This window comes from Pelobates fuscus, chromosome 5 (genome assembly GCF_036172605.1).
Source record: "Pelobates fuscus isolate aPelFus1 chromosome 5, aPelFus1.pri, whole genome shotgun sequence".
Lineage (NCBI taxonomy): Eukaryota > Metazoa > Chordata > Amphibia > Anura > Pelobatidae > Pelobates > Pelobates fuscus.
Window position 1 is genome coordinate 308900782 of NC_086321.1, and position 27592 is coordinate 308928373.

Genomic DNA, 27592 nt, shown 5'->3' on the forward strand with positions numbered 1-27592 from the left:
TCTTTTAGCAGCTGGCTCACAGACAGATGACATGTCACTAGACGTGTTGCTAAACTGACCTGGGTCAAAATCGGACGCAGTGTCAGTGGCGTCAGAGTCTGACGCCAAGAAGGCATATGCCTCCTCCAAGCTGTACATGCGCTGCATGTTTCACACTAACAGACTAAACTAACAAAATACTAAACACAATTTTTTTTAATATATATATATATATATATATATATATAAATATATATATTATTATTTTTTTTTTTTTTTACTTAAACAGACTAAAACAGTAATCCCTAAACTAACTCCTGTTAAAATAATCTAATGGAGATTTGGGGGAAGGAAACTGACAGTCTAAGACAGTCTAAGACACAGATTTTAAAAATAAAGTTAACCCTTAAGGGCAAAAAAAAAAAAATACAGACAGTACAAATGCACTGTCTGTAACAGACCTAGCATGGAAAGGGGTTAAAAGGGGATTTTTATTCACTGCTGATACTTTTTAAAACTCTCTGGAACACCTCTGCAACAATATATCACAATCTCTCTCGCCTCACAACACGCTACAGAGGGGAGAGAGGCAGAGATCAGTGTCAAAGGGAGTGTTTGTAACACCCACTTTGACACCAGCCAATTGTGAGCGATCGCGGAACGATCACATGCCGCAATTGGCTGTTACTATCTGCCTGGGATGCCGGGCAGATAGTAACAACGGGATTTCGGCGGAAGTGATCTCCGATCGCTCCCGCCACCCGTTTTCCGTTAGGACGGTTCAGGACTGTCCTCGGTCGGCAAAGCAAAAATGCAGAGAACGGTCCTGAACCGTCCTCGGTCCTGAAGGGGTTAAGCAAATCCTATGATCCCGGTCTTTTAGTGTAAGTCCATAGTTCCGACCAAAGAACAATGGATACAGAGAGTTGAAAAAATGAGGTAAATGAAAAATCCATCGGGCAGCTCAGGGGAAGAAAGAATATTATTTTAAGGTCTGGTAGCCCTGGCTAAGTGGATGGATCCCGTATAGATAATAGTCTTACTGAGGTTAATGTACATGTGCAGAATAGGCAGATTCCCTTCCTCCCTCCCCACCCATCTTTTATCTTTTACCCCCCCCTTTTTTTTTCTTTCCCCCTTTTCTATATCCCATTCTGTTTTTCCCCTTATTACTCATCTTGAGTATCTCTTCTATATCTAATAATTGTGGTCCATGAGAAGAGAAAAAAAAAGAGAGGAAAGGGGAAATGGAAGAGAAGGGGAAAGAAAAAATAGAAGGGAAAAAAAGGAAAACAGATGATGATTTGGTACTTGATGAGGTTACTCTTGAGATAGAGGCATCAATGAATTACCAATTTCTGAAGTGGGGAAAAAAGTGACACACAGGGGGATTCGTGGGACACATGGGGGTGCTACTGAGACACAAGGGAGGGCCAATGAGACACATACAGGGCTATAGGAACACATGGAGGCTTGGTAGGGAGGGCTAGTGGGACACATGTAGGGCTTGGGGATAATGGGACACATGTGGGGGTTACTAAGACACATGGAAGACTGGAGAGGGTGGAATGAGACACATGGAGGGGCTAGGGAGTAAAAAGACACATGGAGATGTGTGGGGAAAAAGAAACAGAGGGGTTGGGAAAGGGGAACAGGAGACAGAGAGGAGCTGAGGATGACGAACAAGAGACACACAGAGGGGCTGCGAAAGAGGAGAATGAGACACAGAGGAGCTGTGGGGAAAGATACACATAGAGGTGCTGGGGCCTGGGAAAGAGTCTCACAGAAGGGCTAGGGAAAGGGAGAAAGAGACAATGGGGCTGTGGCTAAGAGACACATGAAAGGGGCTTGAGGGAGAAAGACACAAACAAAATGCATCTTCACTTGTGTCTCCTGCTCCTACTGGACTTTTTTTAAAAAAAATTTTAACCTCTAGTTATGTTGAAAAAGATAAGAACAGAAGATTGGTCTAAAAAATCCAAAAAGGTTTGTTTCATTGTGGTAACTGTAACGCGTGTAAAAGTCATGTTATCACGAAGAAAAAGAAAGAAAACTTTACATCACAACTAAAATAATTTTAATGTTCTTTCTTTTTTTTTTTTTTTAATTCTTTATTTTTGGTTCAGTAGGAAGGGTGTATTGTTACCCGTTTGAGTCCCAGATTTGAGGCTTTGCTGGTCTGTGGTCAGGGACCCAGCTCTCCATGGCTTCCAAGATGTGATGCAGGGCTGAGGCTTGGACCCTGGCAGTTCCCACCTTTGTGTTGCTGATGGTTGTATTGGGCTCTGCTGTTTGCGTGCTGGTATAGCTTTCGCCTTGGGTGCATGCTGCTGTGCTCTCTGGAGCTTGTATGGGGTAGTGTGGAGGTTGGCGGTCGGCCAGGAGCTAACCAGTTGTGCCCTCCCGCTCCGGGCCTGTAGCAGGGCCGGCATCTTGTGGCCACGGACTCGGGAACTATCAAAGGCCGAGTCCTTCCCTTTTGGGGTCGGTCTGGAGATCCTGGGGTTGGTGGTATGCCGCCGTCGGCGGATGGGTCTCCACTTGTGTGGTTGATGCTTCGGGGTTGATCCCCTGTTGGCCCTTGGCCCAGATGGGCTGGTGTGGGGATACTTGGGCTGTATTTCCATGGCTTTGCCCGAAGGCAGCTTGGTCCCACTCCGGTCGGTATCGCCTTGTAAGCCCTCCGTACCTCTGATCTCCAGCAGCCTGGATCGCTCATCCTTATGTCGGGCCGCGATCCTCGCCCAGAAGGCCTCAAACAGCACGTCGAGGCGGGTAGTGAGGGATTCGCTTGTGTGGGGGCTTTGTAGTGAAGGCCTAGATCGTGCTCGGGACTGCGTGTCCGCCATTTTGTTACAGTGGGTTGCTTGCGAGTTCGGTGCGTGGATGGGGTCGGTTTCCGCATTTAGAGTCCACTGAGGCTTGCCAGTCCAGGCGATTGGGACCGGGATAACCCCCACCGGTCCTAGGGGGGGGGAGTAGCCATTTGCTGCGGGTGCTGCATGCGGTTATGGGCTGGGAGAGCGGCCGCCTCTCCCTTGCCCTGCTTAGTATAGGCCCCAGGCCTCAGCCTGGTCATACCGGCGTTATTTCTGGGCATGTGTAGTATCCCCCTGTTCGCCAGTGTCTGCAGAGCAAGATGCGGTGAGTTGGGGGTCTGAATTATGTAGTTTGCCCTCAATTTTAGTCAGTAATCGGCTTTAGATCCAGGAGCTCATGGTTTGTGCGTCTGCACAGCTTCACAGTCAGGCCACGCCCCCTAATGTTCTTTCTTTTATTACACGCAAATCTAAAAATGTGATTTATTTAATAAAATGTACATGCGGGTTACAATACATAGGGAATACATCGAGATCTCTCAAAACCCGAATAAATGAGCATGTTAGAAATATAAGAAATGGATTTTTAAATCATAGCCTGTCCAAACACTTTTTGGAGATCCATAACTCCAATCCAAAAGAAATGGCGTTTATGGCTATCCAAAAAGCATCAACCCACTGGAGAGGTGGAGATGATGCTTTTAATTGAAATAAAAAAGATTAATTGGATTTTTGAGCTACAGTCTTATTAAAGTTGTTATTTCTCTTTGATTCCTGGTATAAATATTTACTGTTTTTATTTACCAATCCCCTTGCCCTTACTTTTTCCCTCTTATTATGGCATTTCCGGGAATTGCTTGTTTGCTTGTTTGAGCATTATGGATGTAAGGGGTTAGTGATATACGCGCCTCTGAACGATAAGGATGTTTCGACGGAGCGCACAACTCCCTTATGATGACGCCCGACGAAAACACAAATAAGCCACACGTGATTAGCCGCAACGCGTGGCCATCTTGAGAAGGTCTGTTCGAACGTCCATAGAGAAAAGCTGCCTCACCCTCTATATTGAATGTGGCTAATAGGAGCCGGAACTTCCTTATATGGACAAGGGGTTGGGACAGTTTTTACATACACATGAATGATTATTTTGTATTGATTTTGTGTGGTATATAATTATGTTATATCAACTTGATAATATGCACCTGAGGAAGACCTATTGGAAAGGTCAAAATGCATTGTGCTCGTTTTTATTACTTTTTACTCTAATAAAAGTTTTAAATCTACCTTTCATCTGGTTCCTGTATCGCTATCCAGAGGAATATTGCTACCTTCTGGGGGAACTGTACCTTTCTTTGCATCTACATTGGATTGATGAAACTGCCATTATAGTTTAGAGCCGACTTACATGGGCTCTAAATATTGTGAGTGCTTCAAGTTACTTCTCACTTTTAAGTCTTGTAATACTGTTTATTTTTTTTTTTCAATTTCACAATTTTTATTATTTTGCATTTTTTTTCCTCTTTAAAACTTGGGGTACAGAAAAGAAAATGGGATGGGGAAAAAGGTAAGGTCAAAACATTCCATGTCATTCAGGTTACAGTACACGTATCATACATTTGTTTCATAGTAAGGCTCTGGGTGCATGGGTGTGAAGTGGTAGGCCTAGTGTGGGCTTTGTTGTCAGGGTTGGTATCCTTTCCCATAAAGGTTATCGTGTTCTTCAGGAATTTCACCCGCATTATAGTTTTTGCGTGCTGTGTGTCGTGTGCCCCTGGGTTACCTATCTCCTGACTCTTTCTCGGTCATCCTTTTTCTATTCTCACTGGTTACCCACTCTGGATTACTGATCCACTGTTTGGTCGCCTCGCCTCCCAGCCTTGTACTCTTCCCACCTCTCACTCGCTGGGCCTACGTGCTTTCTTGGACCAATGTGTTTGTTTGCCATCTTTTCGTATTGCCAATTAAGGGATATTTGTTGTATTAGGGCTTCCTTGGTTGGGGTCTGTGGTGATTTCCACGCTCTAGCTAGCTATGAGGGTTACTGCTGAGACTAACAAGTGAAACAGCAGGGACTCCTCTATTTTGGACATTGCGAGTGGTAACATAAATAGTATGCATTGTTGTATGGTAAGCTGCCACTGCCTTCCCAGTAGGTCACTCGCTATATTCTCTACCATTGTCCAGTATTTCCTGATCTTTGCGCACGACCACCATATGTGGCTCATGGAGCCTCCGGTTGCCCCGCATCTCCAGCATGTGTTTGGAGAGTTTGGGTATATCCTGGTCAGATGCTTGGGTACCATGTACCATCTATAGTGTAGCTTCCTGATTATTTCGAGATGTGTTGTACATCTTGTGTTACCTTTGGGTACTTTGAATGCCCTTAGCCAGTGCTCTTTATCTATGTCTTGTCCCAGTTCTTTGTGCCAAGCTGTTTGGAATGTCATGTCTGGATCTGTCTTGACGTCTGTGAGTATGTTGTAGATTGCGGAGATAGTTTTTTTGGGAGGTTTGCTAGTTAGGCATAGTTGTTCTATTGATTGTTTGTTGGGTGTCACCTGATTATTTATATGTATTCCTGTGAGCAGTGATTTTAGCTGTAAATAGGAGAACAGGGCTTTGTTGGGGATGTCGTATCGTGTTTGAAGGTCTGGGAAAGGCATCAATTTGTCGTCGTGGTACATATGTCGGATCTTAGTACAGCCCACCTCATTCCATCATTTTGTGTCAAATGTTGGGATCCCTACTGCTATGCACGAAACTGGGGCGTCCCCTAGGAGTGTCCCCTTATTTCCTTCCCTCTTGCGGCTTTCGTCCCAAAAGTGGAGTGTCAGTTGCGTGGTCGTCAGGGGGTGTGTATGTTGGGGGCAGAGTTGTTGTGGGAGCCATTGGAGTTCCCTGAGAGTTGGGCTATTTGTCCAGTGGGCCTCTATATGGGTCCATTGTGGTATCTCTCCCCCCGCTGTTGCCACTTTGATTGCTGTCAGTTGTGCCGCCCTATAGTATGCCTGGATATTTGGCAGTCCTAGACCCCCTTTCGTGGTTGGTATTTGTAGTATTTTAGTGGCTACCCTTGATCTCTTGTTGGCCCATACAAATCTGATTATTGTTTTTTGGAATGAGGACAGGTACTTGTTTGGCAGTCGTATGGGGAGGGTTCTCAGGAGATACTGGAGTTTCGGGAGCAGCATCATTTTTACCGCCGCAATCCTTCCCACCCACGACAAGTATTTTCCCTCCCATGCCCCCGAGGTGGCTGCTGCTTCTCTCATGAGCCTGTTGTAGTTTAGGTCTAGCAATTTTTCAGTGCGTGGTTGGATGCGTATGCCCAGGTACGTTAAATAGTCTTCCCGCCAGTCAAAGGGGAAGGCGTCTTTAAGTCTATTGAGTGTTTCCCCTGGTATCCCCAACCCCATTGCTTGTGTCTTTGTGACGTTTAATTTGTAGTAAGAGTGTGTCCCGTATTCCGTGATGGTGGCCTTTAGGTTGGGAAGGGATATGTGGGGTTGTGTCAGGGTTAGAAGGATGTCATCTGCGAATAAACTCGCCTTGTTTTCCCTGTCCCCTATTTTTAGGGTAGTGTATGGAGGAATGCTGTCTGATTGCTGCTGCTAATGGCTCCAGGGCCATGACGTACAAGAGTGGTGATGGCGGGCATCCCTGTCGGGAGCCGTTTGTAATTTTAAAGGGGTCCGAGACGAACCCTGCGTTGATGACTCGTGCTGTTGGTGCATTATACAGAGCCCTGAGACTAAGCCCTCCAGCACCCCAAACTTTAAGAGGACCTGCTCGAGGAATTCCCATCCCAGATGGTCAAAGGCTTTTTCGGCGTCTAGCAACACCAACACTCCTCCCAACTTCAATCTTTGGGCGCTGTGTACTATGTCCAAAACCTTCCTAGTATTGTCACATCCCTGCCTGTTCTTTATGAACCCCACTTGGTCTGTGTGTATTACCTGTGTGAGCATTCTGCCAAGGCGTAGTGCATAGATTTTTGCATAGAGCTTGGCGTTGGTGTTAAGCAGGGATATTGGGCGTAAGTTTTGAGGGCATGTGGGTGGTTTGCCCGGTTTAGGACGTGTGATAATGTGGGCCAGTAGAGATTCGGAGGGTAGTTGTTGTCGTGTAGTGGCTTCATTAAATGCGTTTGTCAATGGCAGGTGTGGCATTAGTATTGAGGCAAATTGCTTGTAGTAGCAGTTTGCAAAGCTATCTGGGCCTGGTGCTTTGCCCACTGGTAGTAGTTTGATGGCTTCCGCTACTTCTTCAACTGTTATGCTAGCCGTGAGTTCTTGTCGTTGTTGCGGTGTGAATGTTGGCAGGGGTATGGAGTTCAGATATGTCCGTATTGCTTGAGGATTTGGTTGAGGGGTGTGTGTGTCCTCAGCCAGGTTGTACGGTGAGGCATAATATATTGCAAATACATTGCTTATGTCTTTAGGTGCTGTTATTTTGTGTCCCTCAGCTGATGTTAAGTAAGCTATCTTTTGTTGTGCTTGTTTGGTTTTGAGGAGTTGGGCTGTCAGTTTGCCTGCTTTGTTTCCCTGAGCATACTGGGTAGCTTTTAGTTTTTGCAGGTAGTGCCCTGTTTTGTCTATGGCCTGTTTATGTATGGCCTGTGTTACCATCATGATGCGTGATCTTAGTTTGTGGGATGGGGTTTGTTGATTTTGTGTGTTAAGGTCCTGCAATTCCCTTGCCATTGTCGCATCTGTGTTTGCGCTTGTCTTTTTAGGTAGGATGCTCTTTTTATCAACAGTCCTCTGGTTACTGATTTGTGAGCTTGCCATATTATGTTGTGAGATGTATCGTCTGTGGTATTTTCTGTGAAGTAGTGGGTAAGTTCAATTTCTAGTGTTTGTTTGAATGTATTGTCTGCGAGGAGTGATGCGTTTAGTCTCCATGGGCTTCTATGTGTGGATTTGTATAGGTCTGTCAAGGTCGCCACCACTGGTGCATGATCCGACCATGTTATCTGTTCAATGGAGCAGTCTTTGACCTGTTCTAGGTGCCGGCCTGTAATCAGTATGCCATCGATTTGTGAGTAGGTATTATGTACAGTGGATAGGAATGTGTAACCCTGTTCCCCTACATGTAGTGCTCGAGATACGTCATAATAGTGGTTGTCTTGTAGCAGCTTTTGCAATGCCCTGCCCTGTCTCTTGAGCGGTCTCAGTCTAGTGGTCGTGTGTGGGCCCGTGGTGTCTATCAATGGGTCCAGTACGTGGTTAAAGTCGCTACATATAACCCCTATTACTTGGTGTATAGTCGACAATTTTTTGAACACCTTGTGGAGGAAGTTTCTTTGTTCTGGCATAGACACAGCTATCGTGTACAAAACACCATTAATTGTCCCCACCACCATAGCGTATCTACCCTCAGTGTCTATTTCTGATTGTACGAGGGTGAATGCCACATCCCTACTGATAAGTATGGAAGCCCCTTTGGATTTGGATGAGTATGTGGCGTGGAATTGGTGTGGGTAGTCTTGCTGAAACAAAGGTGAATGTGCTTTGAATTTGAAATGAGTTTCCTGTAGGCACACCACCTCAGGTCTGAGTTGGTTTAAATCTTTGCGAAGCAAGCTCTGCTTCGCTGGGTGATTAAGCCCTTTAGTATTGTGAGAGTATATTTTCATGGGGGGTTGTACATTTAGGTTTTGAGCTGTGGTGGGTTTGTGATATCTATTTGTAGGAGAGGCACCCTCCCCCCAGCATTGTCGAACCGGGTGTCCACTCCCTGTTTTTGGCCGTGTGCGGGTGGTAGCCCCCATCACGGGTGAGAGCCTTGTGTGGCTTGGTGGTATGAGATGGTACATGCATTGAATGTGCACAATGAAACACATGGAAGTCAAACAAATGAACTAAAACAGTAAAAACTAAACATTTTGCCACATATGTGGTGTACTTCCCTGCCTGGTCGCATCGGTCATTGTGGCCTATTTGGGGTGTGTCAGTGGTGTTTGCAACCCCTGTTCGAGTATGGAGTACCCATCCCGTGTTTGGGGGGGTCAGTTGGAGTGCCCTTGAGTTCCGGCTTTACCCTATTAACAATTCGGGTTTTAATAAAATTAGGGTGAGATTTATCCCTCTCGGTTCCCCCTGGAAGGCACCCTTTCCCCCCTTACATTCAATGTCCCATTGTCTCTGTGGGGTACCTGCCACTGTCCGTGGATGTGGGTCGCGGCCTTATCTATTTCTAGTGACCTTCTTCCATGTTGGAGGTAGTTTGGCCCTTCCTGCGTCTTGGGCTTGTGTCCACGGAGGTGTCAGGCCCCAATCTTTCAATGCTTGGATACCGGCTTCTGGGGTCGTGATGGCCGTCAGCTTGCCTTCATGTACGACTAGGAGCTTGACTGGGAATCCGCATCTGTACGACTTCTTATGTTGTCTCAGTTGTTCTGTGATCCTCTTTTTCAGCGTTACTGCTGATATGTCAGCGTAGATTGTGATTCCCTGGTATGGAGTTGGGAGATTCGGAAGCTGCCTGTTTGCCCTCATTATGTCTTCCTTTACATGGAAATAGTGGAACCTTACTAGGATGTCTCGTGGCTCTTCTGATGTCAGAAATATCGGTTTAGGGACTCTGATGTCTGTCTAGCAGGATCATGTCTTGGAGTATGTCTGGAATGAGGAGTTTAAACAGACCTTGTAAGTATGCATGTAGATCCTCTGCTACCCTTCTCAGGCGCAGGTTATTGCGTCTTGAGCGATCTTCCATGTCTGCCAGCCAGGCCCGGACTGGCCATCGGGCACACCGGGCAAGTGCCCGGTGGGCCGCGGTGGCAAGGGGCCGAGGCCGGCAGGGGAGGTCCCAGGATCTCCCCTGCCGGTCTATGCAGGGCCGGCACTATCTGAGCGCCGGCCCCACTGTATTCCATGGAGGGCCAGTGGGGAGATCAGAGATCTCCCTCACCGGCCCACTTTAATAGACCTGCGGCTGGGGAGGGAGGGCAACGACCGGATCTCGCGAGAGTGAACTCTAGCCCGCAGGCTAGAGTTCACTCACCACCGGACCACCAGGGATCGTGTGATAGTGCGAGTGCCTCTCCCTCCCACCTACCAAGTACTACCGTGCCTGTCCCCCCCTCCCAGACTAAAGGTAAGACGGGAGGGGGGGAAATAATGCCTACTTAGTTTTTTTCATTTGTTTATTTACCCCAACACACAATCCCTAACATTTACACACTTAGCACTCTCACACAAATTATCCACAGCACTATCACACTTAGCACTCTCACACAAATTATCCACAGCACTATAACACTCAGCACTCTCACACACATAATCCACAGCACTATCACACTCAGCACTCTCACACAAATTATCCACAGCACTATCACACAAATTATCCACAGCACTATCACACAAATTATCCACAGCACTATCACACTCAGCACTCTCACACAAATTATCCACAGCACTATCACACTCAGCACTCTCACACACCATCCACAGCACTATCACACTCAGCACTCTCACACACATCATCCACAGCACTATCACACACATCATCCACAGCACTCTCACACACATCATCCACAGCACTCTCACACACATCATCCACAGCACTCTCACACACATCATCCACAGCACTCTCACACTCAGCACTCTCACACACATCATCCACATCACTATCACACTCAGCACTCTCACACACATCATCCACATCACTATCACACTCAGCACTCTCACACACATCAACGACAGCACTATCACACTCAGCACTCTCACACACATCACACTCAGCACTATCACAAAACACATCATACACAGCACTCTCACACACATCACTCTCACACACATCATCCACAGCACTATCACACTCAGCACTCTCTCACACACATCACACTCAGCACTCTCTCACACACATCACACTCAGCACTCTCTCACACACATCACACTCAGCACTATCATAAAACACATCACACTCAGCACTATCATAAAACACATCACACTAAGCACTCTCACACACATCACACTCAGCACTCTCACAAAACACATCATACACAGCACTCTCACACACATTACCCATCATACACACATACTGCACCCCTAACATACACACAACCTCCCCAACACACTGCACCACACACATACACAATACTTCCAAACATATATATATATATAATATATGTATGTGTTTATATATATACATATATATATATATATATATATATATACACACACACACACACCTTCCAAACACACACACACACACACACACACACACACACATATATATATATACATATATATATATACATATACATATATATATATACACACACACTACATTCCTGACATACACACTCTGGATCCCCTATACACACACTAGATTCCTTGTAAGCAAACACATACTACACCCCTAAACACACACTCTCTACAAACACTACATCCCCTATACACACACACACACTATAGCCTGTATGCACACACTTGCTACATCCCCTATACACACATTCTCTACAGCCTCTAGCCGCATATGCATTACATTACACCACAAACACAACACGACTAAAACCGACCTTATTACACGATACCACACCACAATCAGCTCACTCTATACACACACACAATCCCAGATGCAGGCTCCAAACACAGGCACAATACTCTTTCCTGGCATTTTTGTCTCCTTGTATCCATTTATAGAGACACCAGAGGCAAGTTGCAAGGATACACAGTGCAAGCATGTTATTAAATGTGCTTGCACTGTGCAGAACAAATACAGGGCTTTTTTCTCATGCTAGAGCTCTTTAGCAGAGCTCTGCGCATGGTCTGCCCTGGCCTGCACTTTGAGAGGGGGCGTGTTTGTCGTTAGTGATGACAAAACACACCCTCTCTGCCCCGCCCCCTTCTTAGTGGGCCGCTGTGATAGAAAAATGCCCTGGCCGAATTTTTATCCCAGTCCGGCCCTGCTGCCAGCTTGTTTTCAAAGGTCGCTATCGTGTCCTGTATGTCATCCATTTCGGCCCGCATGACATTATAGACTTCATCCTGGTCCGCCATCTTGTCTTCAAGTGACCATGTGCGTGTCCCCAGATCACAAATTTCAGATTTAATTTCATTTAGTGATGTTTGGAGGGTAAGTTGGAGCTTGTGGTGCATGTCATCCAGCATTTTTTGTATCATGTTTTGGGTTGCTGGGGTATCTGCAGCTGTTAGTCCCTGTAACACATTTTGTATGTCGCAGGCGCCATCTTGGGACTCCTCTGATCTCGCCAGCATTTTCCCCTGTGCGTTTCAGGCGGTAAAAAAAAGTTATTTTTATCGCTCTTCTTGGTCTGTCTTCGTCCCTTGTGTTGGGACATCGTTTTTGGGTGGTTTTCCGTTTTCAGGGTGCTCGTTGCGCTGAATATTAGGCCGTGGTAGCACGGGGCTACACTGACATGCGGCCGCTGTGCTCGAGCTCCAGGCCACGCCCCCGTAATACTGTTTATTTAGTATTTATTTTTGTTTGGTTTACTTTGTGTATATAATAAAGAGATTTGAGTTATTAACAAAGGTGTGCACCTTTTTGTATATAGTACTATATTGATTTGGAATTAAGGGATGCCTCTTTAAGATAGCACTCGTATATGTATACGTAGCCTTTTTCCAATTGAATTTGTTTAGTTATGATAGGAGTTACAAAAATTAAGCTTTAACAAGAGAAATATATATATATATTATATATATATATATATTTATTAAATAGTCTATTTTTGGAGGATAAAATATATCCTCAATTTCCCCAGGAATTTGAGCGGTGCAATGGGGAGGATACTGAAAGGGAATCTAATATGTGTGTCCCTAAAGATAGTGTTTCCAAATACTAGTAATAGCGATAAAGGGCACATGAGAAATGCTAGGCTCCACTGACTAATTCTATCAAACAATTATCAAAACATTGTGTGCCTACAATCATAGATATAACAGTTGGTATAGATAATAATTAGAAACATGGGGGAAAGCAAAGGGGCCATACATAGAAACCAAAAAAAAAAAAATCTCTAAATCCTAGTAAGTCACCACCCACTATCCGCTCCGTATTTGCAAATACTTAAAGTGCAGATGTATGTAGAGCATAAGGGAGTAATGAAGGGTGAAGATAAAAAGACAAACAAACCCTAAACTGATGTACCACATGCCTGCACTGGAAATTACCTCAGCACACACTAAGTTTTGTGCCTACAAATACAGAAATGCCGGGGCTATGCACAACTTAAAGAGAGGGAGAGTGATGGTAAAAATAGCCCTGCGCTACTACACACTATATCCTAAACAATTAAAAAAACACAATATCCGGTACAATACCTCATCATACCTACGTCTGTGTGCCTAAATAGCTAGTGAACACACTACACATTCCAAGCCAGACTAAGCAAAGAGTGAAAAAAAAATACAAAAAGAGTGCTGTGGTTAGAGGTTCACAGTGTGGCTGCTTGTGCTGCTGTAAAGTAAACATATGGGCACTGCAAATAAAGTGCAAACAAAATTGACTGCAAATTGATTATACATGGTTGAGGGGTATTAATGTAATACATGAGTCCAGGGGTGAAGGCGTTTTTGGAAAAACATTAATAGCCAGGATAAAAAAAGAAGCTGAAATTGAGAATTCTTCCAACTCCATTATTCTTATTCTGTCAAAGAAATCTATGACTGATCGTAACAGCACTGCGCGCATGCATATGTGACTTGATGGAATGCTTGATTATGAGAGCCGGGAAGTAACAGCCCAGGCTCTCCTATCCAGAGGGACTGGAGGATGTAGACTGAAGCCTTGATTCCAAGGCTTCTAAATATATAAAGTCATTTGAGACTACTAAGATGAGCTCAACTACTGTAGGTACTATACCAACATAAGTTATAGCTAGTCAGTGTTCCTTTAATTATGCAATTTAGTTTTTAAATCACAATTCACTATTTAGTGAATAAATTATTAACTGTAGTGACAATTGCATTGAATTTCAAATTTAAGGCCAAAATACCTTAACTGGAAACATTCTCTAAGTTAGCTATGCTTCCAGTAAGGCTATTTTGGTGGGATATGAAATTCACATTGAACTCTCTTTGAATTCCTGACAATTCCCACTTCAGTACGTAAACCTGATAGCATAGTGTGCGAAAGCTACAAAGGAATCAAGAGAATGAGATTACAGAGAGTTTGCATACCCCCCAGTGATCGCAATAGGTCTATAAATAAATTAAATCAATGTTATATTATTTTGCGTTATTCCCATAAGTGGTTTGAATGCAAATCATGGTTTTACTTGGTTTATAATAACCATTATAATACGAATGTGACTTCTACTGAAAAGCAAAATACCTGGTTTCAGGCTATCAAAAATGAAATGTGAAAGGTTGCCTACTTTTAATTTTAGGGGATCAATATCCTTGGTAAGTTCTTGCCTTCTCATGTCAGCAATTGTTCTTGGTCCTTTCTTATCAGATTTTGTGGAAAATCCTTGGTTAGACAAAAGGTCGCCAAAATCACTCTCGGTAACCTTTGGTTTTGGTCCTGCAGCCAGAAAAGACCATGTGAAATTATTAAAAAGACATAATGAAGAACTCTTGTAATACACAAAAACATCACACCTGTATTGTAGAATACATCTACCCTTATGCTCTCCAGTAATTCACAATGGTTACATTTCCAAAGGTTAGCTATCACTGCTGCCTATCTTTAGATTACTCTGTTGGTCTTTAATCCCTAAAGGACAGAGGCAAGTGTACTGACCAAAGCAAAAGCTGGAATTTGAGCCATACATCTGTTCAACCATAAATGTACCCCTTTAATATTAAGGGCACCCACACATATATCATTTTGTTCAGGAGAAATGGGCTTTCATTTTACATCACATATGTATATGTGAAACATTTTAAAATTCATAAAATAAAAAAATAAAGAAGTGTAAGAAATGAAGAAATGTTGTACTGCAGTTCTGTATGGCATTTTAACTGTGAATGTCATAATACTGTTAGCTTTTACTGCAATAAAATACACATATTTGCCATCATATTTGGATCAAATGAAGGAAATGTATTCATACTTACCGTTATTTTTTTTTTCCTGGCTATTATTCATGGCCTAATTTAATGAATGGGTTTGCTCCTCCCTCCAGCCAATAGGAGAGGAATAGGTTTGATTAAACAATTACCTAATTAATCCTATGGTATAAGAAGGTCCTTAGGAACCCCAGCTCTCTAGTCAAGTAACAAGTTGAATATAAGTCTGCAAAAAAAAGGGTGGGAAACCCAAATGCGGCTATGAATAATAGCCAGGAAAAGAAAACCAGTATAATTATGAATACATTTCCTTTATTCCAGTCTAATTACGTCAACATTTAACTAATGGGGAATTCCAAGCAGTAAATAAACACAGGGGGGAACGTTAATTCCAAATTAAGCATGGGAATTACAAGAATTCAAAACAGAGAGGTCACATTGAGAATCAGAAACTAAAGAGGCATCCAACTCTAATATCTGACAAAAGGTCTTCAAGGATTACCAATTAGCAGTCTTACAAATGCTCTCTGCCGGAAGACCAGACTCTGCAGCCCATGAAGTGGATATGGATCTGGTAGAATGTGCATGTATACATGTAGGAATAGGAACACATCAAAGGTCTTGAAAGTCCTAGAAATAGCTGTAACCATCCAGGAACAAAGGGTAGAGACTGAAACAGCCTCTCCTTTACAAGAACCTCAAGGAATTAGGAAAAACTGATTGGACATCCTCAATGAAGCAGTTCAAAGTAAACACAGAGACACATTTTTTTTTATCTTTGACATTTTTTTATTGAAGTTTTTTAGGGATACAGAAGAAAAGGGGAATGGGGAAGCAGTGGTAAAACAATTTAAGTATCTCATACACATTTTACACATTTATTTAAGTACAACATATCGACATGTGACCTTGTGTTACAGTGGGTGGATCCGCCGATTTGTATTACCCAGTACCTTAAGGGGACTCTTGTGTGACCCTACGGGGTGCCTAGTCGTCTGGGCTCGATTGTGGTAAAGGGTATAAAGTCTTAATGTCCCGTGTACCACTGGGAAAGGTAAACTTGGATTAACACATGGGGTAGGAGGAAAAATAAGAGGGGGGGGGGGGAAAGGAAAAGAGGAGGGGGTAGAGTCTCCCAGGCTGTCGACTTCTGGTGGTTGCCTCTGCAGGGCTGTCAGTCCTTCGTGCGTGTGTGTTGTGAGTTGCGTCTTAACCAGTCTTTTTTTACAATTCCCATATTTATTCAAATTTAAATGATAGTTTACAATCTCATATTTGAAGGGGCACAGCTGTCGATCCGTAGGTCTTTGCTACTGTCAGCTCATTCGGAGGGTATATCCTTACTCTCCATGTACAATTGCCAGGCTTCCCAGGCCTGTGGCCAAACTTTGTTAGGGTTACCTGAACGTCTGGCTGCTAACGCGTAGCGTTTAGTTGTTTCTATTGTCTGTATGCATTCTGATATTTTGGGTGGGATAGCGGATTTCCAGTGTCTACTGATGGCCGTTAGTGCAGCCAGAATTATGTGGTAGATTAAGTATTTTTGCCTGCCTAGCATCCCTTTTGGAAGAAGCTGGAGGAGAGGTACGTTTCTGGTTTGCGGGGCAGTAGTATTTTTGTGCTGTCTTGTATAATGGTAGCTATAGTATCCCAATATGGCGTTAATGAGGGACAGTTCCACCAAATGTGGAGCATTGTGCCTTTATGTTGTTGGCATCTCCAACAGAGATCTGAGGCCTGTGGATACGTTGTCTTTAGGCGTGTGGGTACTAGATACCACCGGTATAAGATTTTTCGGGATAGTTCCATATGGGATGTACATTTAGATAGCGAGTGATGTGCAAGGAGGATCTCATTCCATTGTTGCTCGCTAAGAGCATACGCGAATTCCCTCTCCCACGCTGCAATGAATGAGAGTTTTGCATGGTCTTTTGGGGGATGCATCGTTTGATATAATTCGGATATCAGTCTTTTGGGGGTTGAGAGACGTGAGCATATTTTCTCTACCATCATCAGCTGTGGCCCCTGTACATTATCAGTTCCTGTCAGAGTTTGCTTGCGGAGCCATGATTGCAACTGCATATAGGAGAAGGAAGCCGTCGGGGGCAAATTGTATGAGGTTGTTAAGTCTGCGAGATGTCTAAGCGTGTGTTCCCGAAGCAGCTGGTGTAGATGTGTTACTCCATGCCGGTGCCACATGGCGTAATTGAAGTTTGGTATCAGATAGTGCAGTGCCTTTATAGGTATGGCGGGCGATATTTTGCCTGACCAGCCCAATGTGCAGCGGTTTTTGTCCCACATGGACAGAGTAAGGACTGTGGTCGGGAGCAATTTGGCCATGGCCGGCCTGTTGTGTCGAGGGAGCCATGCTAGTATACTGATGGGTATGTTATCAGCATGTTGCGCCTCCAGTGCCATCCATTGGGTTGGGTGGTCTCGGTGGCAAGCTGCCAATAAGGGGCTTAAGATGGCTGCTTTGTAGTAGCTGTCTAGATTGGGTACTCCCATTCCCCCTTGTTTACGTGACATGTATAGCGTGCTTTTCGCCACTCGCGCTTTTTGTTTGTTCCATATGAAATTCAATAGTGTCTGTTGTCCCTCGTGTATAAACTTGGGTGGTATCTTTATGGGTAACGTCCTAAATAGGTATTGCAATTTGGGTACAACAATCATTTTGATTGTAGCAATTCTCCCTGACCAAGATATGAATTTGCTCTTCCATCCTAACAATAATTTTTTTATTTCAATCAATTGTTTCTGATAGTTTGTTTTATAAAGGTTTGCTAAGTTTGGGGTAATGTTAATTCCTAAGAACTTTAAGTGGTCATTGCGCCAGTCGTATTTGAAAGAGGTGCGCAGCCTCTCCAAGTCCTCCGCTGGGATATTTATACCCATTGCTTGGGTTTTATTTATATTGAGTTTATAATAAGAACATTTGCTATATTGGGTTAGTGTATGATGGAAGTTAGGTAGGGATATGTGTGGTTGCTCCAGCGTTAAGAGGATGTCGTCTGCGAAAAGCGTGAGTTTATGTTCCTTGCCTTGTCTAGTGATGCCGTGAATGTTTGGGTTGTCTCTAATGAGTTGTGTGAGGGGTTCTAGGGAAAGGATGTAAAGGAGAGGCGACAATGGGCAGCCCTGTCGCGACCCATTGGTGATGTGGAATTGTTTTGAGCCAAATCCCCCATTAGTAACTTTCGCTGTTGGCCTAGAGTATAAGGCTCCTACAAGTCTTAGGAAGCCATATTTGAGCAGAACAGCTTGGAGGAAGGGCCAGTGCAACCTGTCAAAGGCTTTTTCAGCATCAAGTGACAGCATGATGCACTGAGCCCCACCCCAGCGCCTCCCCTGTAGTAGGTCCAAGACCTTTCGGGTTCCGTCTGCTCCCTGCCTGCCACTTACGAATCCCACCTGGTCTTCATGTATTAGGGTCGGGATGATGTCCGTCAATTTATTGGAGAAAATCTTAGCCAATAATTTAATGTCCGTGTTAAGCAGGGAAATTGACCTTAGGTTTTGGCATTTAGTGGGGGGTTTGCCTGGCTTTGGCAGCGTAGCCACATGTGCCATAAGCATGTCTTGGGGCATTTGGCCCGTCGTGAGGATATGGTTAAAGGTTTTTTCTAGATATGGAGTGAGGATTGTTGTCATTGTCTTGTAATAGGTATTTGTGAGTCCGTCGGGTCCCGGTGATTTGCCATGGGGAAGTGAGTGTATAGCTTGTTGTATTTCCTCTTGTGTGACTGGGTTTTGCAATATAGTTGTTTGTTGTTCCGTCAGTGTTGGCAGCGAGGACATTTGAAGGAAATTTTGAATTTCCTGAGGTATGGGTTGATGTAGGTTAGAGTCATCTTTGAGGTTGTATAGTGTGTGGTAATAGTCTGCCATGGTATCGTTAATATCCTGTGGGTTGTGAATCTTAGAGCCTTGGGGCGTGAGCAGAAATGGGATTTTAGCATTGGATTGTTTTTGGCGTAATAGGGTCGCTAGATGTTTTCCTGCTTTATTGCCTTGCGAGTACGTTGTTTGTTTCAATTTGTGTAATATGTGTGCAGTTTTGGAGATTGCTATGTTGTTAATACTTGTCGTGGTGTCTTGGATTGTCTTTGCAAGTTGTGGTGAGGGGTTTGCTATATTTGCCGCCGTTGTGTCTCTCAAGGTGCGCAGCAAGTGTAAGTGTTCCTGTTGTGCCTTCTTATTTAGATAGGAGGCTCTACTGATGAGAAGCCCTCTGATGACCACACGGTGGTCGGTTGAACATCCAGTGTATCGTTTATTTGGAAATACGCTGACAGGGCTTCCGTCAGTGTTTTAGAGAATGTCTGGTCATTTAAAAGTGAGTCATTTAACTGCCACGGTGGCCTTCCTCTGTGTTGGTATTCCTCAGTCAGCCCTACTATGGTTGGGGCATGGTCTGACCATGTTATATCCCTAATCTCGCTGTTTGTCATTCTAGGGAGTAACGTGCCTGTTAGGAAAATGAAGTCAATCCTTGAATATGAATTATGTACAGCTGAATAGAAAGAGAACGATTTCTCAGTAGGGTGGCATGTTCTCCATGAATCATAGAGGCCATATTCCCCTAACAATTTGTTGATGGCTTTGCTTTGCGTCTTAAGTGCTTTATGTCTTGGTGTCGTGGTTTGCAGTGTAGTGTCTATGTGTGGGTCGAGGGGGTGGTTGAGATCTCCACATAAAACAATTGGGGCAGTCTGGTTAGATGGGAGTGCAGAGAGCACCCTATGTAGAAAATTGCGTTGGTGTATGTTAGGAGCGTAGAAACCGACAATGGTATATTGCAGATTATTTATGAGGCAATGTAGCATTACATATCTACCTTGTTTGTCTCTAGTTATGTTTAATGCTTCAACAGTTAAGGAGGAATGGAGAAGAATTGAGGCCCCTCTCGATTTGGAGGAGTGGGTTGCATGATATTGGTGAGGGTAGTGTTGTGTACCAAAGTTGGGCACCCTTGATTTAACAAAGTGGGTCTCTTGTAAACAGATGATGTCCGCCTGAATTTTCTTGGCTTCCTCCAGCATCATGCGCCTTTTATGTGGGGTATTCAGTCCCCTGCAGTTGTGTGAATATATGTTCATGTGATGGGTGGATGGTGCGAAGTGCTCGCTTGCAGTTCTGCATTGCCTATATGGGAATGCGGAATATACAGGGTTTGTTTGGTGTACTCCATAGTCTGCGCCTGCGCAGTTACATTATTGTGCCCGGGAGCGGGAGATACATGAAGGGTGAGGGGAAGGAAGGATAAAAATTAAAGTATATACAATTGGACCCAAACTTGGGTCATGGCATTGTGGCGTTGTGCCATGGGGGAAGGACGCTTAAGCAGCGTCTCTAGTTGTGTGGCCGTTGGGCTCTCTTGCTTACACAGTGGTTGTGTCTCCATAGATCTATAAATCAGTAGTGGCTTGGGAAGTATACGTATTGCTTTTGTTTTTGTGCTGGCAGGTGAGAACAGGGGGAGGGTAAACCTGCCCCAGGCGAAGGTTAAGCGGGGCATTTTACAGTTTACAACTTTGATCTCCGGCATGATTATCACCACTGCCATGTTGATGCTCGTGATGTGGTGCTATTGCGCGGTTTACACATTATAGCTTGTGAGTGCATGTTGTAACGCTGGTAGAGAGGTGGAGTGGCAGGATTACCTTGAGCAGGGCGTGTTAGTCATGGCAACATGTGCGCGTGTGGTATAGTTTACATGCATCTTTTTATACACATTGGTCTGATTATCTATACAATCGTTATATGCCTTTTGCATCTTTGGACTGCCCTCATGGTGCATACCTATCAGCGATAATTGCAGTTATCAGTTAGACATCAGAATCACCCCAGGTTGCCGGTCCCTTCCCTATCTGTGCTATATAGGCCCCCCTTGTTACTCGGTGTTCAGCTTAATTATTACTTATGGAGGCCCCCCACCCACCAGCATCTGGTAAAGCATGCATAGTATAACTTAGTTATATGGTAAATAAATTGCTTAATCAAAGCAGTTAACCTCATGAGAACTTAACTAATAACTTATAAACAAAATGAGCGGTATATAATGTCATCTCACGTGTCCCTGGTTATGGCCTTGACGGCCTAGTCCTCCGGGTAGTTTATGGAGACTTGGTCCGCGCTGGGACTTGGCGCCATTCTGGTATCAGGCGTCCGGCTGGGCTTGCCCGAGTCGTGGGGGAGTTTGATGGGAGCCCCCATTCTTTCAGTAGTCGGGTACCATTGTCCGGCGTGTAGGCCAGTTTGAGCTCGCCGTTCTTGGTGATTAGTAGTTTGGTGGGGTATCCCCAGCGGTACCTGATCCCAGCGCGATGCAACTCCTCTGTCACCGGGTGGAATTCTCTTCTGCGTCTGAGGGTCGCCGCGGACAGGTCAGGTAAAATCTTGATCGCTGTGTAGGTCGCAGGCGGTTCTGTGCGGCTTCTGCTGGCACGCATTACTGCCTCTTTTATGTGTTAGTAATGTGCCCTCAATAGGATATCTCGAGGGACAGAATCAGGTAGGTTTCGTGGTTTAGGCACCCTATGTATTCAATCTATTAGGAACATATCTGTGGGTATGTCCGGAGCATACGCCCTTAGCAGGCCCTGTACGTAGGCTTGCAGGTCATTCGGCATGATGCTCTCTGGAACTCCTCGTAGCCTGAGGTTATTTCTCCGCGAGCGATCTTCAGCATCTGCCATACGTGCCTCCATCGTTTAAATTTTTTGTTCCAGCCGCGTCACATGATCGGCCATATCGTTATGCGCTGTTGCATACTCGCTTAGTTTAGTTTCCACATGTGTGGTTCTGCTGCCAATGTCCTGGACTTCCTTGCGGAGTTTTTCGGCCATGGCAGTCATCGCTTCATCCAGGTACGCTTTAGTTAGGTTTTCCTGGTTTCCACGAGAGGAGCCCGTGGTTGGGATGTTTCCCGCCGTTTGTTCGTCGGCGCCATCTTGGACCGAGCCGCGATCAATTACGGGACCATTCGCGTTTTTGTTGGCGAAAAAGTTCAATTTTTCAGCCTTCTGTGTGCTCTTCTTCCCTTTTGGGTTCGCCATCCTGTGTTTTGTGAGGGTTTTCAGAGCTCTGGGAGACGATGTCGTCGGATTCTAAGAGCCCGGGTGCCAGAGCAATTTCCTAAGCTGCCAGGTTGCTCGGCGGTCGGCCACACACCCCCACAGAGACAAATTTTAATATTCAGCTTATGCCATTTTTCTTCCTCTGGTGGTGATAGATTCTCTAAGTATACTGGAGGGACAATGTCCTGATTTAAACGATATGCAAAAAACACCTTGGGCAAAAGCAGAGGTCATGATGAAAGGACGTGTAAGACTCTTCTTTAATGCCTGCCATTCTTCTAGCCGAAACTAGAGGCTCAAACTAAATTTCTGTCAATGCATGTAGAAGCAGAGGTAAATGTGAATGTGCATAATAGAGGCAAGTCTAAGTCTGATAACAGCTTTGAAGAAATGGATCATCATAGGATGTTCTGCCCATTTTATTCCTGAAATGACTGAGATAGCAGAGCAATGTGCTTTAAGGTCTGAGGCATTTATAAAACCAGCTTGTAAAAAATCCCTACATCTGAGAAATAGATGAGCTTTTTAAATTGTAAAAAGAAGAAAAGATTCAGACCTAAAGATAGGCCAAAAAATAGGTGGTTTGGCGCTGAGAAGTGTGGTAGCAACTACCCCCAGTGTCTGACAAATCACTCAAAAGACACTACACATACATATAGTACCAACAAAAAACACAGTAGGGGGGGGGGGGGGGGTGCAAAATACAAATGATTATACTTAGAGTCAGGGGAGAGCTGGCATCCTTAGGCCTGGGGGGCAAAACCAGTCAAGTGGCCCATTGCACCACCAAATCAGTTCACCATCCATGCCCACCTTTTCCTGGTTTTATAACGGATATTGATGTTATGCTAATTAGTAGCTCTTTGCCATACTCGCTCCTTCACGGCTCTGACTTTCAATGCTGTCAGAGCGCAGGCTGAGAATCTCTGAGCCTGTGCTCCGACTCACTAACTGAGCGCCAGAACCACGAGGGAGAGGATATAATCTGACTGCACCTACTGCTGGTGCGCACCAGTGGACCACCAGCGAATCGTTTAAATTGAATATTCTGGTGTCCCCAACTTGTGAGCTGTGTTGGCTACCGGGCACCTCTGTTGTCATGGCACCCTGCGTGACCGCACAGCTTGCACACCCCAACGGCTGGCCCGGCTGACACACACTGACGTTACTACTTAAACATCCCTCAATATTAATACAGACATCAGAGTAAACACCAATACACTGTGGAAACAGAGCTGATCCCCCCAAATTTATAAAGATCTGCTTACTGGATATGTTGTAAGATTAAAACATGCCTCCACCTCTCTCCCATGCGCTGCTCTGTAGGCTGGGAGGAAGTGAAGACAGCGCCACTTGTGGCTGCATGGGGAACAGCTGGTTAATGTAATGCATGCAGGACAGCCAGCTGCCGCAGAACCTCTTTGTTCCAGTCTCTGCAAAGGGCTCCAGGCACTGCTTGCTGTGAGTGTGAGCCACTGTAAATTAGGGGCAGAGGGCACTTGCACTGTGGTAAAGACGGGTCTGGGCAGGAGGAGAGTGCAGTGCAATCAGTGCACTCTCCTCCTGTGGGTCACCAGTAGGCTGGTGCACCTACCCAGGATCAGAGCAGGTGCAAGGATTTTTGCCGCCCTAGGCAAAAGAAAAATTTGCCGCCCCCCATGTGACATCACAATGCCCCACCCATATGATCTGCCATATGAACTAACGCCAGTGCAGCACACAGTGTGTGTTTACATTAAAAAGCCTGCAGGGACCGGCTATAGACACCAGAACCACTTCATTAAGCTGAAGTGGTTCTGGGGACTATAGTGTCCCTTTAATGTGAGGTAAATTATAGATTAGTGTCACTAATATCATACTAGATTGCCTACTTACAACCAGATGAGGATGAGGATGGGCTGCAGTTTGGCTCCACTGGTCTGGTGTAGAACAGGATCTCTGGAGGCTGTTTGCAACTGTGGTCACAAAATTCAATGTTCTGGAAGAATTGGAAGCAGCTCCATTTTTTGGGGGCCCCTTACACAGCTCAAGGTCTTGGCCCCAGGGCCTGACGGTGAGTATGCCCATAAGGCCCACTCATAAGTCCACTTATATGTTCCGCCCACCCATGAGTTCACTCACAGGGAGTGGAGTGTGTAGGGAATGTATTATGTGTTATTGTAGAGGATATAATATGTGTGCTTATGGTATGTAGTGTATAGGGATACCAGTTTGTGTAGGTGATGCAGTGTGTTTGTGTGTAGTGGAAGCAGTGTGTATTTGAGTATAAGGGATGTATTGTGTGTAAGGGGTACATTGTGTGAATCTGTGTTTGTATGCATAAGGGATGCAAGGCGTTTGTCTGTATGTGTGTGCATTGAGTGTGTGTAAAAGATGCATTGTGTTTATGTGTGTATGTGTGTATGTAAGAAAAGCAGTGTGTGTGTGTTTTCGTGTGTGTGTGTGTAAGGGTTTGCATTGTATGTTTCTGTGTATGTGTGCAAAGGGTGCATTGTCTTTGTGTGTAAGGGTTGCATTATGTGTTTCTCTGTGTGTAAGGGAAGCATGTTGTGTTTCTCTGTGTGTAAGGGAAGCATGTTGTGTTTCTCTGTGTGTAAGGGAAGCATGTTCTGTTTCTGTGTGTGTAGGGATGCATTGTTAGTTGGTGTATGTATATAGATGCATTGTGTGTGCGTAGTGTGAAAGAGCTCCCTGTCTTGCCCCCTGTCCTATAGAGCTCTCCCCCACCCTCTCCTAGCGGTCTATTCTCACACTCAACCACCCTCCCTGTGCTCTTCTCACTCCCCCCCTCCACCTTCCCTGGGTTCTTCTCACTCCCCCCCACCCTCCCTGTGTTCTCACTCCCCCCCACCCTCCCTGTGTTCTCACTCCCCCCTCCATGTGTTCTCCTCACTCCCTCCTCCATGTGTTCTCCTCACTCACCCCCCCACCTGTGTTCTCCTCATATCCCCTTCTCCTCACCCCCCTTCCCTGTGTTCTTCTTACCCCCTCTCCTACCTGTGTTCTCCTCATCTCCCCTTCTCCTCCCCCCTCCTCCCTGTGTTCTTCTTACCCCCTCTCCTACCTGTGTTCTCATCTCCCCTTCTCCTCCCCCCCTCCTCCCTGTGTTCTTCTTCCCCCTGCCCCTCCTTCCCCCGTCCCCTCCCCCTCCCCTTCTTCTCCCTTGCAGAACGCTCAGGCGGCTGCAGCATTAGGACTAGGCCCTGCAGCGGCCAGGTTTTAAAATTATTTAGGGCGACCTGGGGGGCAATTGCCTCCCTGACCCCCCCTGCCCCTGCTTAGAGTTGTGGGACCTCTTGTTAATTCTGTAAATGACAGTAAACAAATACTCAAAGTACAGAAAGACCGGAAGGTTTAACCCCTTAACGCCGTTACAACGTGCTATGCCGTCACGGTTTAAGTGGGCTTTAAAGCCGTTGTGACGGCATAGCACGCCGTAACGGCTTTAAGCCCTGGAGCGCCCGGGATACTTACCTCCCGGCGCTCCGCTTCGGGAGGACTGCCTCACAGCCCAGGCAGCCCCCCCACGGTAAATCAGGCCCCCGGGGGCCATGTGATCGCTCTCAAAGAGCAATCACATGGCCCCCTATAGCTGGCTGTGGATCTGCCAGCAGGGGGACTGTCTAAAATATCAGACAGTCCCCCTGCTGGTGGGAAGTATAAAAAAATTAATTAGAAATGTTTTAAAATAAATCAAATGTATTTATATATATATATAATATATGTATATATATTATATATATAATATATATGTATATTATATATATATATAACGTCATACATAGTGTATTTTAATACTAATATAAGTAGATATATTAGTATTAAAATACACTTCGAATGACGTTACATATATATAATATACATATATTAGATATATAATAGATATATACACATATATTATATATATATATATATATAAATACGTATAATTACAATAATAAATAAATAAAATAATACAATTAATAAATAAAATATTGAAACAAAATTTAATATAAATTATATATACATATGTAATTTCATTCTAACTGTATTTTGTTATTAATATATATATAGGTAACAAAATACACTTAGAATGACATTCTATATATATCTATCTATATATAAAATGCAAATAACCGCAAATATATATATATATATATATAGATAAATACATATAATTACATAAAATATTACATTAGTATACACGTAGAATTTAAATACCGTATATACTCGAGTATAAGCCGACCCGAATATAAGCCGAGGCCCCTAATTTTACCCCAAAAAACTGGGAAAACTTATTGACTCGAGTATAAGACTAGGGTGGGAAATGCAGCAGCTACTGGTAAATTTCTAAATAAAATTAGATCCTAAAAAAAATTATATTAATTGAATATTTATTTACAGTGTGTGTATGAATGCAGCGTGTGTGTATGAATGCAGCGTGTGTGTATGAGTGCAGCGTGTGTGTATGAGTGCAGCGTGTGTGTATGAGTGCAGCGTGTGTGTATGAGTGCAGCGTGTGTGTATGAGTGCAGCGTGTGTGTATAAATGCAGTGTGTGTATGAATGCAGCGTGTGTATGAATGCAGCGTGTGTGTATGAATGCAGTGTGTGTATGAATGCAGCGTGTGTATGAATGCAGCGTGTGTATGAATGCAGCGTGTGTGTGTGTGTGTATGCAGTGTGTGTATGAATGCAGCGTGTGTGTATGAATGAAGTGTGTGTATGAATGCAGTGTGTGTATGAATGCAGTGTGTGTATGAATGCAGCATGTGTGTATGAGTGCAGCATGTGTGTGTGCGTGTGTATGTGTGTATGAGTATGTGTGCAGTGTGTGTATGAATGCAGTGTGTGTGTGTGTGTGTTGCAGAGCCTTGGTGGGGAGTGGGCAATTTTTTATTTTTATTTTAATTATTTTTATATTTTTTATGATTAATTTGTATTGTTTTATTTTATTTAATTATTATTATTTTTTTATATATTTTTTTTATTATTTTATTTGTAATATTTATTATTATTTTATTTATACATAGCAGGGAGGGGGGCTCCTTCCCTGGTGGTCTAGTGGCATTGGTAGTTCAGTGGGGGGAGGAGGGGGCTGTCAGAGAGTTTACTTACCTCTCCTGCAGCTCCTGTTAGCTCTCTCCTCCTCTGCGCCGGTCCGGTCAGCTCCTCTATCAGCTCACAATGCAAATTGCCATAATACAGACTATTGACTCGAGTATAAGCCGAGTTGGGGTTTTTCAGCACAAAAAATGTGCTGAAAAACTCGGCTTATACTCGAGTATATACGGTACCTATAAATGCATATGTATTACAATTCTACGTGTATATTTAAGTAATCTTTTAACATAATTAGGTGATTTGATTAATTAAAATTGGATTGACATGCCTGACAACACAGGGAGAAAGTGCAGAGAATTTAATTCGCCAGCACTACATTTGACCCTGTAACTCTCCAAGACAACATAAAACCTGTACATGGGGGGTACTGTTTTACTCGGGAGACTTCGCTGAACTCAAATATTAGTGTTTCAAATTGGTAAATTGTATTACAACGGTGATATTTTAAGTAAAAGTGAAGTTTTTTGCATTTTTTTTAACAAACAAACGGCACTTTTATGGACTATATTATTGTTGTAATATGTTTTACTGTTTTAAAACACTAATATTTGTGTTTAGTGAAGTCTCTCGAGAATAACAGTACCCCCCATGTACAGGTTTCATGGTGTTTTGGAAAGTTAGAGAAT

General features: G+C 44.3%; 1 protein-coding gene across 2 annotated transcripts in view; it reads right to left on the reverse strand.

Annotated features, from left to right (window-relative positions):
- The window catches only part of GAK (cyclin G associated kinase), a 621278-nt gene that overhangs the window by 58285 nt on the left and 535401 nt on the right, over positions 1 to 27592 (reverse strand). For both annotated transcript variants that reach the window (XM_063455510.1, XM_063455509.1), the window contains one exon: positions 14149 to 14297. In XM_063455510.1, the coding sequence (XP_063311580.1) occupies positions 14149 to 14297 (149 nt within the window). The remainder of the gene's footprint in view (positions 1 to 14148; positions 14298 to 27592) is intronic.